Source organism: Bacillus rossius, chromosome 17, assembly GCF_032445375.1.
Source record: "Bacillus rossius redtenbacheri isolate Brsri chromosome 17, Brsri_v3, whole genome shotgun sequence".
Lineage (NCBI taxonomy): Eukaryota > Metazoa > Arthropoda > Insecta > Phasmatodea > Bacillidae > Bacillus > Bacillus rossius.
Window position 1 is genome coordinate 5365755 of NC_086344.1, and position 17900 is coordinate 5383654.

General features: G+C 43.3%; 1 protein-coding gene across 4 annotated transcripts in view; it reads right to left on the reverse strand.

Annotated features, from left to right (window-relative positions):
• Positions 1-6578: 6578 nt before the first annotated feature.
• The window catches only part of LOC134540769 (mitogen-activated protein kinase kinase kinase 12), a 271532-nt gene continuing 260210 nt past the window's right edge, over positions 6579-17900 (reverse strand). For all 4 annotated transcript variants that reach the window (XM_063383683.1, XM_063383682.1, XM_063383681.1 and 1 more), the window contains 3 exons: positions 17514-17899; positions 12484-12712; positions 6579-10998 (listed from right to left, as the gene is read on the reverse strand). In XM_063383683.1, the coding sequence (XP_063239753.1) occupies positions 10885-10998; positions 12484-12712; positions 17514-17899 (729 nt within the window). In that variant the 3' untranslated portion in view covers positions 6579-10884. The remainder of the gene's footprint in view (positions 10999-12483; positions 12713-17513; position 17900) is intronic.

Genomic DNA, 17900 nt, shown 5'->3' on the forward strand with positions numbered 1-17900 from the left:
CTTGTTTAGGGACTCGTCAAATCCCACAACAATGTGTGATGCATTGGTACACGTTTTTACAAGATCACGATGAAAATGTGGTGCTAAACCATACACTGTAAGATACGAAATTTTGGTTCTATGCAACTGCATTTTCTGCGCAATGTTGGAATCAGGGAACATAATTTTAAACAATGAGGCATTTGTATCAGCACTACGTACAGAGATGTGTGACATTACTGTGGATGCACACCAAATTATTTCTGCACGAGTTACTTTGTCATTTAAAACAAATCTGTCTAAGTAATAATAATAATAATAATAATTTACACCTGCAATTGGGCTTCCGCCCGGTGGCAAGGAGTTCCCACCCCCAACTACCCTCACTCCTCCCCCCTCTGGAGCCTCCTTCGTAAGTCCTTCCCTCCTCCCAGATCCAGTGTCCTCCCCTCAAGTTCGTTCCACTCTCGCCCCGTCCTCACAAGGAATACCTGTCTTCCTCTCTCTGTCCATCTCCATTCTCTCTGAATCTTCCACTCATGATCCCTCCTTCCTCGATACAGCCCTCTGTGCAACCTAGCTCCCAGCTTTCCCCAGCCCCCCTCCCCCCCACGAATTACCTTATTCATTCTCACCAGCCTTTCCACCTTCCTCCTTTCTTGCAGTGTGTCCCACCCCAGCTCCTTCATCATCACCGATGGTCTGTGAGTTTCCCCCATCCTGCCTTCGCCTTCCCTTCTCCTCCACATATTCGTTACCCATCTCGCTGCCTTGCGCTGCACCCTCTCCAACTCCTCAATTTCCTTCTCCACATAGGGGTCCCACACCGCCGCGGCATACTCCAACACTGGCCGTACCAATGTCACGTACGCCTTTTCCTTTACATTCCTACCTGTCCCTTTCAGTGTCCTGCTAAGCAGCCCTAACCCCATTCTGCCCTTCGTCACCACCTTCTTCAGTACACTTTTCCCTCCACCCTTCTCTTCCTCGTGAACCTCACCACCTTTGTTTTCCCTACATTTATACCCATTTCGTTTTCCCTCGACCAGCACTCCAGTTTCTGCAAGTCCTCTGCCAGGTGCGCCCCTTCCCCCACAGTTTCATAGAGCACACAATCGTCCGCAAACAACCGCAGCCTACTTTTCAACCCCTCCCCTACATCGTTCATCATGATCAGGAAGAGCAGGGGTCCCATGACACTGCCTTGTGGTACCCCTGACATCACATTTCCCTCTTCTGACCATTCCTTACCTACTCTCACTCGCTGGATCCTGTCCCTCAAGAAGTCCCCTGTCCAATTTACCACCCTCCTGTCCTCTATCAACCCCTCCACCTTTTCCATCACCCTCCTGTGTGGCACCCTGTCAAACGCTTTCTCAAAGTCTATAAAAATAGCGTCTACCTGTATTCCCTCATCCACTGCCTCCACCAAGTCCTCCAGCAGCCCCGCCATCTGCGTTTCACAGGAGTAACCCCTCCGGAAGCCGTGCTGCCTCTCATCCATCCAGTCCCTTTCCTCCACCCTTTCTACTATATAACTCACTACCAGCCTCTCCATCACCTTGCCTACGTTTGACGTCAAGCTGACCGGCCTATAGTTTGCCGGGTGTGCCTTATTCCCACTCCCTTTATATATGGGCACCACCACAGCCTCTTTCCACTGCCTCGGCAGCTGTCCCTCCTCCAGTGACTGCGCATACAGTACTTGCAGGTACTTCCCTATCATCTTCCCTCCCAGCTTGAGGAGCCTGTTCCCTATCCCATCTGGCCCAACCGCCTTCCTCACATTCAGTCTCCTCAACTCCCTTAATACATCATCCCTCCGTATTTCCAACCCTCTCTCTCCCCCTGACTTCTCCTCTTGTACTCCGCACCATACTCCCCCGTTTACAAAAACCGATAAGTATTGTTCCTGCAGTAAACGAGCCTTTTCCAGGTCACTCACACACTCTTGCTCTTCTCTCCCCTTTAATACTGGCAGTCCCTTCTCCCCCTTTACTCTCCTAACATATCGGTACAGATCCGCCCAGTTTCCCCGCCCCCCTTTCTCCATCATCCTTTCCATGTACGCATCCCGTGCTTCCCTAGTTTTCTTTCCCAGTTCCTTCGCCAGATCCTTCATTTCTGCATTTAGCCCCTCCCCTCCACGCTTCTTGGCTCTTGCGTCACGTGCTTCTTTGGCTGTTTCAGAAGAGGGTACTAACCTGTTGACAGTTTCTATTTCAGCTGATGTAGAAGGTTGGTTTGTGTCCAGAAAAAGATTCTGTGAACATCTACTCTGCTGACTGAAAAAACTTTTAAGTGTCGAACATTCGGAGAGAGCTGCAATTCCTTTCTGGTGTTTTTTGCCATTCATGTGGCTTCGCACTGCCGTTTTCCCCATATTACTTAAAGAAAACACTGTCGCACACACACTACATTTTGCTGAAAATGGAGATCCTTGAACAGGTTGAAGCCAATCTTTAAATCTATCAACAACCATCCATTCGTGAGAAAATGAACACTTCGATAATGTACTCGCACTCATTTTTTATGTAATGAAATATTCGCCTGAAAAATAACTAGAGGGAAATGATATCTTTAAGCCCTTGCCTACGTCAATTTGCCGAACCCACGACAAAAAAATACCGATGTTAGTTTACGGCAAAACACATAAACAGCCAACCATTCTGTAGCCATTTTCAAGATGCCAACGACTGGTTATTTTTTCACGTGAAGAAATAACTAATTCGTCCGAATGGAGATTCGCGGAACCATATTTTATTGGATGAACTGTACGCAAAATGTCTACTTCACATATTTCTTAGACACTAAAATTCAAAAGAAAATGTGAGGAGATTCACGTGGTTTATGTTAATCAATTCAAGCGTACTTGCTTTCATAATGTTCATAAACTTTCAATACACGCCCGCCATTTCCAAACTAATAACGTAAACATCGACCGAAGTTAGCCGAGAGTATACGAAACACCAAGAGACGCTAGGCCCCGAAAGGCGCATATATATCATGCTGCGACCGCTTCGCAAGTGGGCTGCACTGGTAGGGCCCCGCAAGGCGCATACATACCATGCGGCGCGGCGGCGCCCGCTCACCAATGCGAACGTCGCGTCTTAGGCTTGCGAGGCAACAAGACAATATACCCCTTATTTTTTATTTATCGGCGTTATATTTACTGCATAAATCCTGTTGTTTCCAATCTGTTAACACCCTGCTATTTTGCGCAAGTAAATACGATCGACAAAAATAAAATAAAAATTCCCGGTTTTAAGGACAAAATTCATGATATTTCCCTGATATTTCCAGGTGACAATAAAATCCCTGCTATATCCCGGTTTTCCCGGTTTTCCCGGTGAGTGGCCACCCTGATTACGTCATCATCCGCAAGACCACGTTTTGCCGACCCGACGCCACTCATCCCGACTGTGATGACGCTTGACTCGCCGAAGCTAATTGAGCGACGCCCGACGCCGACCGTCCCGCCGCAGTCTGCAACGCCGTCCAGCACCCGCCTCGTGTCGGAGACACCTCCCGACGCCGGAATAACCTCGCCACCGCACCGAACCGCCGTCCCGACGCCACCCAGGTCCATTCCGGCGCAACCCCGCTTCGTCTCCGCCACACGACTCGCCACGGACGCCACCAGACTCGACGCCGACGCTTCGTGTCACCTTGTCGCCACCACCTGGCTTCGACGTCATCATGCCGTCGTCACCGCCAACCGAGTGCTCAGTCGCAAAAGGGACGCTTTGCGACACGATGTCCAGGGCCATGACGCCGAGACGCCTGAGCGCCGCCCCGCCGCCTGGATTTGCTCCTCTGTACCCGCCTGGATTTGCTCCTCTGTGCCCGCCTGGCTTCGAGGCACAGACGGATGAACCGGACCGAAAGAGACGGACGCGTGCGACGCCGACGCTGACGCCGCCTACAGGCCCACCTGACGCGACGCCAGGAACGACCGAGACGCCACGACGCCCGATTCCGACGCCGATCGCCACAGTATCGGTACGCCGATCAAGTGCCTCGCCGCCCGAGACGCCACGCGCATGCCGCAAGTTTGCAACATTGAGACGCCGCACCTTCAAGTCACCGCAGCTACGGGGTCGTCGGAGCTCCCTGCATCCGCCTGACGCAATGCAGGTCGACGCCACGACACCTGGACGCCCGACCGCCCCACCACCGAACGTGAAATTCAGCCGTGCACCTGTCACCCGTCTGTCACCACGGGCCGCGAAACGCCCGCATGTTGCCGATGCTGAACCAGGCCGTGCCGAGCGCCACCCGCGCTTGCTGCCCGCCTGTCACGAGCCGCCTGACCTTGGTTGCCGCCGCCCCTGCCGGCCGGCACCCTGGCCACCCCCCGCGCCGCCGCGCGCTGCGAGACGCAACAGACGCCGCAGCCGCAGCAGATTTGGAGCTCGGAGCAACTGGTGGGTCTCCACACCCAAGGTCAGTCAGCCAGCGCCCATTCTGCCCGTGTGTATTGTCCGTCATATAAACATTACCCGCCCGCCATCATGTCAACATCATCGCCCGTCATCGTGTAAACAGTGCTCGCTCATCATGTCAACATCGCCACCTGTCCGCACGGACGTAAACAATAACATTACCACGTGCGCGAGGTAAACATTACCGACCATGCCTCTCAACTATCTGTGACTCGGCGCTGTCATATCGGCCTACTTTCAAGGGGGGGGGGGGGGGGGCAATTGACATCGTCCGGGCCTACGGCCCCTCTTAAGTCCGATATGCCACCGCCCAAACACCATCCCTCCATTCATACCTCCCGCCTACCCGTGCGTACGTGTGCGTGCGTGTGTGCTCGCCCGGCAAGAGGGCGCTTAGATGCAGTGCGCCGCACCCCCTAAAAACATAAGAATATATAATTGTGTTGTTTGTTTTTATTTTCCCTAAGTGCAACGTGACGGCAGATCGGCCTGGAGGGTTTTGTGTACTTTTATTTTTAATTAATGTATTAAAATATCATAGCGTTTCCGGACATTCCCGAGGAAACCCGAAGCCAGACAATAACTAAATTTAAATCTTAATAATTATAATTTTTACAATCTTTTCAATTCATTCAAAAATTGTTACATAATTTTCAATGCTTTCTTGTCATGTTAATTTAGTTTCCCGTGGCACTAATTCGCTAATATCTTTTAACGGCAATTGTTTCGGCGGTAGGACGCTATGTTAGTCGAGCGAGCCATGATCTCACCCCAGTCTTCCGCCATCAATGACCAAGAGCAGACGCTTCAGCACTCCGGGGACCTCACCGCTTGTATTCTCTGTTAAGTAATTCTGTTAACTTTAATTTCATCTCAATCGCTTTCTTTTAGTCCTCGGAGCAGCTCTGGGTCGGGGGACTGTTTTATTAATTAATTTACGACCAGTCTCGGTCTTTTATCTTGTACAACTAATTCAATATGTGACCACGTGGTGGCGCATCACCTATAGACCGATTCGTGCCGCGGGTATTTTTGTACTGTTTCAACCGTGTACGTGTGTGAGCGGAATTAGCGGAATAAATCAGACATGCGAATTTAATGTATTATTCTTTTATTTTCTATCTGTGTGACCACGTGGAGAGTGACGGCGTGTGGGACGCCTGAGAGCCCACTTCGTAGGGAAAAGCGTGTCCGACGCTGAGAGCGGGCAGGAATTAGTGCTAGATGTTTTCAAGGGGGAATATCACGTCTCACATGGGCGACGTCACGCCCTGAGTTAGGAGTCTCACCGGGTCCACGTGCTGTACCACGTGGTGGCGCCCTCTAACAATCCACCGTAAAGCCGACCGATCGACCCCCCCCCCCCCCCCCCCGTGACAAAACATTTTTTTCCCCTTTTTATTGAATGTTAGAAAGCAAACATTATAAGCAGGAAATTACACTATTTATGAACATTATATGCAGGAAATAAATACATTGTCCTTATGGGGGAAATATTGGGACTTTAAAAATATGACATTATAAGCAGGAAAACATTATATGCAGGAACATTATAACAGGGTTCTACTGTAAATACAAATGTATATGTTCGTTTAGGGGGATGGGGGGGGGGGGGGGGGGGAGGGAGCAACTTGAACACAATTTTATGTTTATATCATATTAATGTGTTACTAATAATAAAAATATGTACCACATTGATCCAAAAATAATATGATCCTGAATATATTATACAACCCCAAACAATTTGATCGTTTGAGCAGAAAAAACTCTTTGTGGAGTATAAATGCCAGTAAGCGTAAGTTAGAAAGAAAGATTTTAGCTGTGGCAGCACAAAACAGTTTTAAAACATTCTCCCAGCTGCAAGATACGAATATAATTAATTTTGTGATGATAATGCAAACCAACTCCCCCCCCCCCCCAAACTTTTAGTTTCACCAGTTTGTAAAACATTGCATTATTTTCACTTTTTTCAGGAAAATACAGTATTTTAAGATTTTTTCCCATGGGGAATACATAGAAACTTCAGAATGTGTAATGGTCTCTCATTCATAACTCATTTTCAGCCCTCAGAAGTCAGAATGCATGTGTGGGAGTTGTGAACATGGTATTAAAATAAAAAATTAAAGATTCAACAAAATAATTATAAGCACTGTATATGTTTCTTGATTTTAATGGACTTAAGTACATAAGTGTTCAGGCTAGAAGTGTTGAAATGTTTTCAGTGGTCAAGAGAATGTGAGGCCTGTGCGAACATTTGAAATTACAAAGTACCAAGACCAAAAATATTTTTCAAATTTGATTTTAAATACGTACTTATACTTCATAAATAACAAATATTCCGTTGTATTTTAAGAGCAGTGAAGCTGTTTTATATCACCTTGTGTAAGAAATCACACAACCGTTTGAGACATAAAATTGTATTAAAAAAAATATAGCAAATTATAAATAAAATATATTTATTAATGGGACCCAGTATAGTTAGCCATAGTTTATTTGAACATACACTGAGTTAATAGCATAATGATTGAAGTTCAAATGGCAGGACAATTTGTGAACTAGAGTTTTCCTAACAAGTTGAAAACAAGAGAACAATGAAAAACTCAAAACTTAAATTTAAAATTTTTTTAACCATTACCATGAAATATCTACAGTCAAACCTCTCTGAAACGACCCCTCACGGTTCCCAGGAATAGGGTCTTAATAGAGGGGGGGTTGTAATAGATGTTTTCCGAAATTTTCAGTTGATTTCACCCCCCCCCCCCCCCCCCCCCTTTTCCAAACCGATACTCGCTAAGAAACCAGCCGTACAATGGCAGGATGCTGTCACTCACAATGCTAGATGGCTTTGCTTTAAACCCACTTCAACCTTCATGACAAGTCGGTCGCCCTACAAGCCACCTCTAAAGAAAATATGTCAAAAGACAGTTTATTTTTACTGGTTAGTTTACATGTACGTTTTCTGCTTGCCGTAGTGAAATACACTAGAACCCCGATGTCATGAACCCCGGATTTAATGAAGCAGTGATTTTAAGAATACATTCTTGAGAACCGTCAAAAAATTGGACATTTTGACCAAAATGTGAACATCAGAAAAAAAAAATAGAAAAAAAAATGAAAGATCATTAAAATCTGTTAATTTTCACACAGCGTATTTTTGTGTCGGCTTTAATTCTTCCAATAATGTTCATGTAAGAATAACAAAAAAATAATGGGACATTTCCTTTAAAAATATGGCAGTGGTAGGTTCTGCAACGCGAGTGGGCGCACACGAAGCTCGCCCGGCTGGCTGGCAGCAGCGGCTTCATGACGGATAATCTCACCCCTCCCTCCCCTCGTGTACATTCTTCAAGTCTAGCTCATCCCTCCCAGACACACAAACCATCTAGTGTCATACCCTTATAACACCCCAACTTCGCTCCCCTTTGAAAAACCTTCAGTGAGAAAATGCTCATTTCACCCACCCTTCTCCCGTAAAATTGGGCTATTATGAATGGGGTACTAAAGTGGTGAGGGAGGGGTAAGATCGATGTAAATATTTTCGGAACCCTCCCCCCCAAACACGCCCCAAAAAAAAAAAAGTCAAAATATGTACTTTTCACACCAAGTTCGAGTTAAGTAATCTCTGGCAAGGAATTTACAAGCTTTCAAACTTAAATATAAATGTATTTTAATAGCAAGGGTCCAATGAAAAGGAATACATATACCGAATAAAATCAAGCTGCTGTCACCAAACAAAGCATAAAACAGCCCAATGTGTGGTCGCTTCGTTATTGCTCGTGCGAGAAGCGAGACGTGGAATGTTAGAAGAAAGATAAATGCGGGGGAGACAGGAGGCAGCCAGTGTGTTTCCTGCGTGGGGAATAAGTGGCGTAGACTTTTTTTTTTATGCCGGGTGAAGCGACCTTTTTCTGTCAACCCACGGGAAAAGATAATTGCTTGAGCTGTCAAAATAAACATCGCTGCGGCAGTTAAAACAAGTCGAGGCAGGCGTGCATCCAGTCGGTCGCTGTGTATATCTACTCGAAAAACATAACATCTCAATTCATAACAAGATTCCTTATAACCTACACATATTGCCAGATGTTATCAGCCTGATCCTTGCAAGTTCTTTAGCCACGTTTTGAATGAAAACAACTGGCGGGCCAGTGTATTGCCCTGTTTTGCTAAAACATAAAGCTTTTATCAATTTTCTGACAGTTTTGATATATTTTTACTCTCCTCGTTAAAATGAAGCAGATAACGTGATTGTTAACAAGTACAAGCAGCATCCGAGATCGGCCGCAGCGCACGGTATGGGGAGAGGGTGAGCAAGGGCGGGTGAGCGAGTGGCAGACTACCATGTTCACACGCTGCGGCTGGAGGGTTTTTCTTGCATTGAAGGGACGTGGAATGGGGGTTGTCAAGCTCTGACAGCGGTCGACAGGAAGTGGTATCTATTTTTAGATATGCGCTGCCTACGGCAGTACAGCACTCTGCAAGAGAAACCCAGTAACACGCTACTCACCACAAGAAACTTATTTTCTGTCCGATTTTCTTCGGATATTCGGCAATTTTTTCACGGTTCCTCGAAATCGGGTTGTAATAGAGAGGTGGTCGCAATAAATGGGGTTGCAACAAAAAGGTTTTACTGTAACTTCATTTCATAGCAGCAATTCCAATTTATTTTTAAAATGTGGCATTCACAAACTAATATATTTTCTTATTCAATCAAAAATTTTCTACATATCATCCAGAATCATATATAAATTTTTGAAAATATTTTTATTTTAAAATTTGGCTGGAACTAAAAATCTAATTCGCACAGGCCTAGATAACATTGGTATACCCCTAAATATACACTGACAGGGTTTTTCAACAATGTGCATTAAAAATAATGCGATTAATTTTGAATCAACATAAAAAAAATTTATTTCCAGCTTTTTAACTTCATTTCTAGTACCGCTAACATCACACTATTTTTTAAATTCATAATACATGTTTTAATAACTTTTAACATGCTGCAACATTTTCATTGTGTTTAGATTACAACTGCATGCAATCACTGATACATCGACGTGCTTTTACAAATTATTTTGTTCTACTGTGGAATCAACAATTGCTTATATTCTTTAGTTAAAAATTATTCACTTTCATGATACTTCTTAAGTTCCCTAAAATATAGATTCAAAAAAGTTTATAAATGTACATGGTTTTTGCAACATTTCCACTAAAATTGTACAAACGTTTGGATTCCACATAAAATTGTGATACTGAAATTTTTCTAGTGACATAATAACTACAAAATAATCTGTAATAAGTACAATGGAATGTGATTGAATCATGTGTAAATATTAACATATGCACAGTTAAATATGTAGTCTTACATAGTTTATCAAGTTTTATTCCAGTATACACATTATGACTAAACTGATTTTAACATTATACATTTGTAATTGCAGACTGTGCTTAGCATTAAACTTCCTTCGAAACACGCATAACTTTTTTCACATATATTTCTGTAAAAATATAAAAATATATGCCATAAAACCTAAGACAAATTTCATGAAATATTACCAATAAACCAATTTTATCTTTCATTATAAAAATAATTAATTCCACAACTAGGGAATTTTCACCTAATAAGAAATCATGCCTGTTCAAAAAGAATTTTTAATGTGGAGTTGAATTTTATTTTAAAACAAATCAATTTTCTTGGGCTATACTGTGCCATGATGTAGTCAAAAATAAATATTTTTAATTAAAATAGATTATCTATTCCACCCATAAAACATTTTGCCATTACTGTACAGAACACACTTTACTTAATCTTCAGTCTCATTTCATATTCACATAGAAAAACAAAATTGAAATGTACGCACCTATAGGAAACTTGCACAAGTTAATAAATAATTACTCAAAATGTAAAACAAATTATTACATCCCTTTCATAATCGACAACTGTCCTGCAAACTAGCCGTTCTAAAAAAAAAAAAAAAGCATCTTAACACCTACAAATTACAACTATTCAGCATCCCAAACAAAAAACAATTTGTAAAAAACTATGAGTCTCAACTAGAGACAAACAGAAGACAAGAGTCTACACATACTTATAAATAGTGCTATTATATGGCCATATAACTATTTTATTAATATTTACACTTGCAATACAAATTGTGTCGAGGTACGTCTGTGTGGCCCACCAATCAACGTTGCACGTCCGTCCTTGCCGTCAATACTCTGGAGCTCTGTCCGCTCTGAAGATCGGTTCACGTCCACGTTTGTCCCCGTCGCAGAGAAGGATTACAATATTTATTTGTAACTAATGGCAGTTTTACAATGTTTTGCAAGACATATGAGTACCACAAACAGACCAACTGTTCGTAGCTTCAAAAACTGCAACTAATGGCTGTAATCTAATACAAAACACCGACATTGTACTTGTTCAAAAGGGATGATTTCCTTCAGCGTAGCGTGTTTAACATCAGACGACAGTTTCGACGCGAGAAGACTTGCCCAGCTGCGTGGCCACCGTCATGCTGCTTGCGTTGTCCGACTCTGAGTCCGAGCTGTCGGGAGTGTTTCCGTTAACGGATTTCTGCAACATGAAAACATATTTGCGGTTCTGAGAACGAAACACAAAATGTTGCACTGGAAACTGATCAATAGTTGGCATATTACTAATGAACAATTGCAAAGAGCAATAAACCAATGTGCAGTTTTCTGAGCGACATTGGTACATTTTTTTCAAACACACATATAGTTGCTGATTTATTTTTACCGTTCCCAATATTTAAGACATGCTTGTTACAAGTTGTCAAAATGCATCATGTATCAGTCAAAAAGACACTTTTTTGATGAAGTTAGTGTTATTAATCATTTAAGTGGCGTATTTGTTGAAAAATGTGCGATATTATGAATGAACAGAGTTCACAAAAAATATATAAAAAAACCAATACACCGAAATCTCCTGTTTTAAAAACAAAATTGGCCTAAAAATAAAACCATAAAATTGTGTCTCTAGTAATTACATATCATGCATATCTCCTAAGGAGAAGCACTTGGGATTTTGCAGCTTTAATTGGTAGCAAAGTACACATGAGTCACTTGCATAGCATTGATGACTGGCTTGGCCTTTACGTGAGCAAATATGGAATTTGTAAAATTATCTTTCATTTGCTGTTCTGCCACAATTATTTTTAACAGATATGCAACTAGTGTAACATCGTGGATATAAAAAGGCTTGCAAGTTATGATAATTACGAAGACTTGCATACCTTTATTTACAACCTTGATACTACACTAAGTGAATATCTGTTGAAAATATTTTGTGGCAGAACAGCAAATGCCAGGAAGGTATACAGTTAAAATTTTATAAATAGGTAGCTCTGAAGGTCTCTGCCAACCCCAGCACGCATACAAAGATTTAGAAAAAAAAATCACACAATTTAAAACTGCTTAACATACCAGAGTGATGTCTAGTCACGAAAACCATTTAAGAATACGCTGAGAGCGAATGCACAGTTCCGTATCCATATTTCATTTCTGACGTGATAACGTCTTATAAATCGTGGAACGCCGGCTGCACGCACGAAAAAGCACGACTCATTGTCACGTTCCGCCTGAGCCGAGCGTGCAAGAACCGGCCAACCACAGTGCGAGAAAATCTTCTATTATATATCAAACAGGTTAAGGCGGGCTTTTTAAAAAACAGCAATTTAAAAAAAAATTTGAATTATTCATCCAATTTCGTCATTTCAAAACTAACAATTTATTGACATTTATTTGATTTCAGTTTATTTCTATAACTAATCGTTCGTGATTATATTTAAAAAAAAAAACTGTTTAAATTAAAATTTGCAAAAACCGTAAATAATATTTGAAAATTTAAAAACAAAATGTGATTTTTCACCAATGTCTTCTTATGACGTCGTCACGTAAAATTATCGTCCGTAAGCCGTCTTTACAGGCGACCCCCCCTTTTAAATCTGTATTTTTGTGAGTGAACACGACTAAAACGTGCAGTATCGGGATAACACTCAGGCACGGGACACCCCGGTAGCCACGCGAGGTCGCGCCTCACCTCCCTGGCGGCGCCGTGCGGCCTCTTGGCGGCGGGCGGGGGCGCGTCGGCCCCCAGCGCGCGCATGACCTGCGCCAGGTCGGGGTTGCTCTCCAGGGTGGAGCACTGGCTGGACGGCGGGTGGCTGTAGTCGGGGGTGTTCTCCTCGTCGCTGAGGTTGCCCTCCGAGCCCCGCCCCAGCTTCAGCTTCTTGAGCCGGCGGCCCGGCCCGATGGGCTTGCGCGCCAGGCTGCCGGGCACCCACGCACACCTCAGCTCGTCCCCCGCGCGTCACAAGCAGGGAGGCGGTTAGGGGATGCGTATCCCCCCCAACCCCCCCCCACCACGTCACAAGCAGGGAGGCGGTTAGGGGTGTGTATCCCTTCCAACCCCCCCCCCCCCACAACACAAGCAGGGAGGCAGTTAGGGGATGCGTATCCCCTCCAACCCCACCCCCCGCGTGTCACAAGCAGGGAGGCAGTTAGGGGACGCGTATCCCCTCTTGATATCTTACATCTGACCTCACACTTGAATGCAACAACCGGGTAAAGTGTTTCTACTCACCACCCAAACCTTGAAATTAAATTCTGTATATGCCCCTAGTCATAACAAGTGGAACTTCACGTTTGAATAAGCCCCCTTGAGTGGCATGATAAAAAAAAATATCAGTGATTCACTCAATACAACCGAACAATAACCCATGAAGAGCTGTGCATAAATAACGTGACTATTATGAGGGAGTGCCATTAGGTATGCAAGTCGCCAAATTATATAATTTATCTTTAAGTAACAGCAACTACTTTTCAATTAGTAGGGCCTGGAAAATTTCGGTGTTTTCAGTATGCAAAAAGCGGTACAGTAGAATCTCAGTACTAAGTATTTACAGGGACCTCACGTTTTTGTACTTAGTACTGAAAGTACTTAGTACTGAAACATACATACATATCATCTTTACAAAGAGAAAAAAAATATTAAAAAAATAGCGACATTATAAGATACATTATTTTTTGGCCAACATCTGACTTCAGTTAAACATTGGTGTGTATGTATAACTTAAGTTTAGTTATTTTTAAAAAAAAATCTGTTATTTCAGTTTGTTTTTGAGCTTGAATGATGCTCTGTTGAACAAAATGTTCTATCTCATAGAAAGATTTCCTGATCCCTTCTGGAATCTTTTCGTGTTTAGAGATAAATTTGTTCAGTTTCTCTAAGCTCTGAATAGCTTCTGTAGCTGTCACAGGCGGCTCCTCAGTGTCAGAATCATCATCTGATTCGACTTTTGATGACTGTGATTGAATGACTTCACTAACGATGTCACTGTCAGTCAACACTGGTGTTGTTTCTGTTTCATTATCCACAGACACATAGTCTGTGAATTAAACAGCATCACACTGCATGGAGGTTGACGCTTCTTGCCATACTTCAGGGTCAATGTCATTGCTTTCGCATGTTTGTGCTGCAGTATGGCTTGCATCCTGGTCTGATGAAGTTGCAGTGAGCTCGTCAGTGTTACAGTTAACAATGCCAGACTTTCTCCAGCAGTTGGCAATAGTTTCTGGCTGAACATTCCACCATCCACCAGTAATCATCTCAATTGCCTGAAGAACATTGATGTTGGTGGGCACTTTCAACCTAATGTTGATGAGCAACCTCTCAACAAGATGTTTTCGAAAATGAACTTTAGCATTCTGAATAATGCCTTGGTCAAGGGGCTGTAACTGAGATGTGCAGTTAGGTGGCAGAAACATCAGTTTGATTTTTTACAGTCGAAGATCAACAGTGTGTGCTGCGCAGTTGTCTACCAACAAAAGAATTTTTCTTCCCTCTTTCTTCATGTCCTTATCGGTTTTCATGAGCCAGTTTGAGAACAGTTCTCTTGTCATCCATGCACGGGTGTTGCTTGCATAATCAGCAGGAAGCCAAGAAACTCCCTTGAAACACCTGGGAGACTTGTGTTTACCAATGATTAATGGCCTCAATTTTTTTGTTCCTGTGGCGTTGCAAAAAAACAACACAGACAACCTTTCATTTGCTTTTTTCCCTCCAGTGCATTTTTCACCCCTATATGCCATTGTCCTGTTCGGCAAAAGCTTGTAAAAAATGCAGTTTCATCAGCATTGAAAATATTGTCTACTGAGTATGATTTAAAAATACTCTCCGACTTTACTTCCTTCCACTGGTTTGCTGCCTCTGAGTCTGCATCTTTGTCCTCCCCACAAACAACCTTCCATGATATACCACGTCGTTCCCGGAACCGGTGCAACCACCCCGAACTGGCTTGGAAGTCTTGAATCTCCATAAGCAATGCAAACTGTTTTGCTTTAGCTTGCAACATTGGGCCAGTTACAGGAACATTATTTGATCGTACTTCCCTCAACCATTTGTTCAAGGCATCTTCCAAACCTTGATGATCGCCGGAACGAAGCCTTTTGCGGTCACAACCAAACAAAGATTCTTCATACATCTTTTCAATATTTGCCCGGTCTTTTACAATAGTACTAACAGTCGTCGCCGCAATGCCATATGTCTTCGCAACTGCGACTTGCTTTTTCCCCTTGTCTAGTTCCCTTAATATTTCCACTTTTTCCTTAAGCGTTTATTGCTTTCGTTTCTTTTTATCTCCAGAGTCACTCATTTTGTAGCACAAATACAATGCAGTGTCTAAATAACGTAACCTGAAAATAAACTCAACAATAACAATAAACAATCCCGGCACAGACGTCAAACAGTACATTAGCGTAGCGTAACACTTTTGTCTAAATAATTAATACTTCTCTCAAACTTCCGTGTTTCGATGTATCGAATGGTGTTGTGTTGCTCACGTCGCATACTACGTATGGTTTAATCTATGGTAGTGCGCGCAACTGTTTGTTAACTTTGTTTTGAGGGTTTAGAGGTTAGAAAATACGTCGTGGTGGTATTTGTTAATGTTTGTTCTACAACATTAATCATTTAGCTGGAAATTTATTTACCAGTTTAAGTAAATTTTGGTGTAGTAATGCCACGCTACTAGTAGAATTTATACGTTATAGTGAAAATATGATACTTTAAACTGAAACAGTTTTGCATGGTGAAGATACGATTTTTGGCGGGGACTTAAAAAAAATACGTTAAATTGAAATATACGTTATAATGAGGTACGTTGTACCGGTATTCTACTGTACTTTCAAATTAGAAAAGCGGTGGTTTAAAGTCCGTATTTTCGTTATGCAATGGAAATTTTACCGGTATTTTAAATGTTGACTAAATTGTGCAGTTATTGAGTATAATAGTTTACATATTTAATAAACAATCCATGTATACTAGGAATAGGCTAATATGCATAATAACAGCCAATTAAATCCAAAACAGTTACACAAAACAGACACGTTGCTATAGATGTTTGCAACTACAAATTTTCTTTTATTTTTTTGGCTGCCAATGCCACATGCTTAGCCGACTTTAGGTGTTTGTCAATGAAATCTTTTCTATCCCATGAAACTTTACAGTTGCAAAATTTGCACATCACTGTGCTATTGTCAGTACAATAAAACCCATGTTTCTGATACTGATATGCTTGTATTTAATGGAGTGGAGGAACACGGGGTTGCCACTTGAACAAACCCCAGCGCACAAATGAGAAGAAACTTAGTGTGAACTATACCCCAGATCAATTTTGAGCATCAAAACCATACACGAACACGGCTTATGTAAAAATAAGGTAATTATGCTGAAACACAAGACTTGGGTTAAAGGATACTTTAACCTTGTGTGGATCAAGTAGAAAACATTCAGCTATAAACGAAAGAAATAAGAACAATGCTATCCTGAAATGCTGTGACATGTTTTTGGAGTAGATAATCACAGCGACAGACCGACAGGATGCGCTCCTGCCCTTGCCGTCAGCGATGTTTATTTTGACAGCTCAAGCAATTATCTTTTCCACGTCCCTTCGCAGCATAAAAAAAAAAGAGAGAAAAAAAAAACATACAGAGCCCAACAAAGTGTAACAGACTTGTTTTTCAGCCGATTTTACTCAAATTTTCGACTTTCTCTGCTAAAATTTTTCATGTTTTCTCAAAAAACGGTCATATAAACGGAATGGACGCATCAGAGGGGGCTCGCATCGGCGGGATTCTACTGTAATGGTACTTTTCGGGGATATATTCGCAGTGTAATATAAAAATGTTGTGGTTTTCGCGAATGTACTTACTTTTCGCGTTTTCATGCGAATTTTCGCAAAATTCGCGATCACGAAAAATTCCAGGCCCTATCAATTAGGTATGTTAACAGATGGCAGCAACTTCCAGCTTCATCATGATTAAATTTTTATATTGACTACGTAGCATTTACACGCATGCATCACTCAGTTTCAAAAGGGTGATGGTGCTCGATAATTGTCCTCATGTGACTGAGACAGCCACCCAAAGAATTTTATGCAGCTGGTTTCGGGGCAACGATAAAACGATGAGCTTACCATTACGAATATTGGTGGAATCTGAATTCATGAATTTATGCGTGCGAAATAAAGATAGGTTTGAAGTGATCATCACTGTAAGATATTTTTAAATTATATTTTCTAACTTCCACTCACAAATATCATAATACGCAGCTGGGAGAAGATCTGAGTGTATCCAGCAGGCTGTGTCCACAAGAAGTGGCGATCGACAGGACAAGTGTGTCAGATTTGAAACGATGATATGGATGTCTGGAATTGTAAATATTGTGTGTAATTTAGTGTATAGTTTTTGAAACATTTGAATTTTGAACTTCCCACGCTGCTTGCTGGCAGCGCCAAGTTTTTCAAGTTGGCTGCCTGCCGAGGTGGGTAGCCCTGCAGCTTCCGGCAATGAAGCAACAGTTGTCATTCAACCATCATGGCGGTAAGTTGTGCTGTCGTGCACGCTTGCTGCCAATCGAGTTGTTTGCGAGTGCATCGTCATTAACTGTGTCGTTTTACCTGGATTTACAGTCTGGTACGTATCTAGACAAAACAGTGGACAATCCAGAAGATTGGGAACATCGAGCAATATGAAACATTTTGGCCAGTATCGCCAGCGCTCGGGGCTCACCTACGGCGCCGCAGGGAGTACGCGGAGAGGCCGTCGCCCTCGCCCTCGGACCAGCTCTCGTAGGGCTCCTCGCGGCTGGACCGGGAGTCGAGCGTCTCGGAGCTGCCGGCCCCCCGCAGCCGGCCCGTCACGGGGCGGGCCACGTTGCCCGACAGGACGACGCCGCGGTAGCCGCACACCAGGTCCCGGCCGGCGGCCAGCCTGCGGGCCAGGCCCTCGTCCAGCACGCCCGGCTCCGGGCGGTTGCCGTTGCTCTCCGCGTCGCCCGCGTTGCCGTTCAGGATCCGGCTCACCTTGCGGCCCAGGCTCTCCAGGTGGTCGTCGTCGCTGCACTCGGGCAGGCGCAGCCGCGCGTTGCTGTTGCGGTCCTCGTCGAACTCGTCCGCC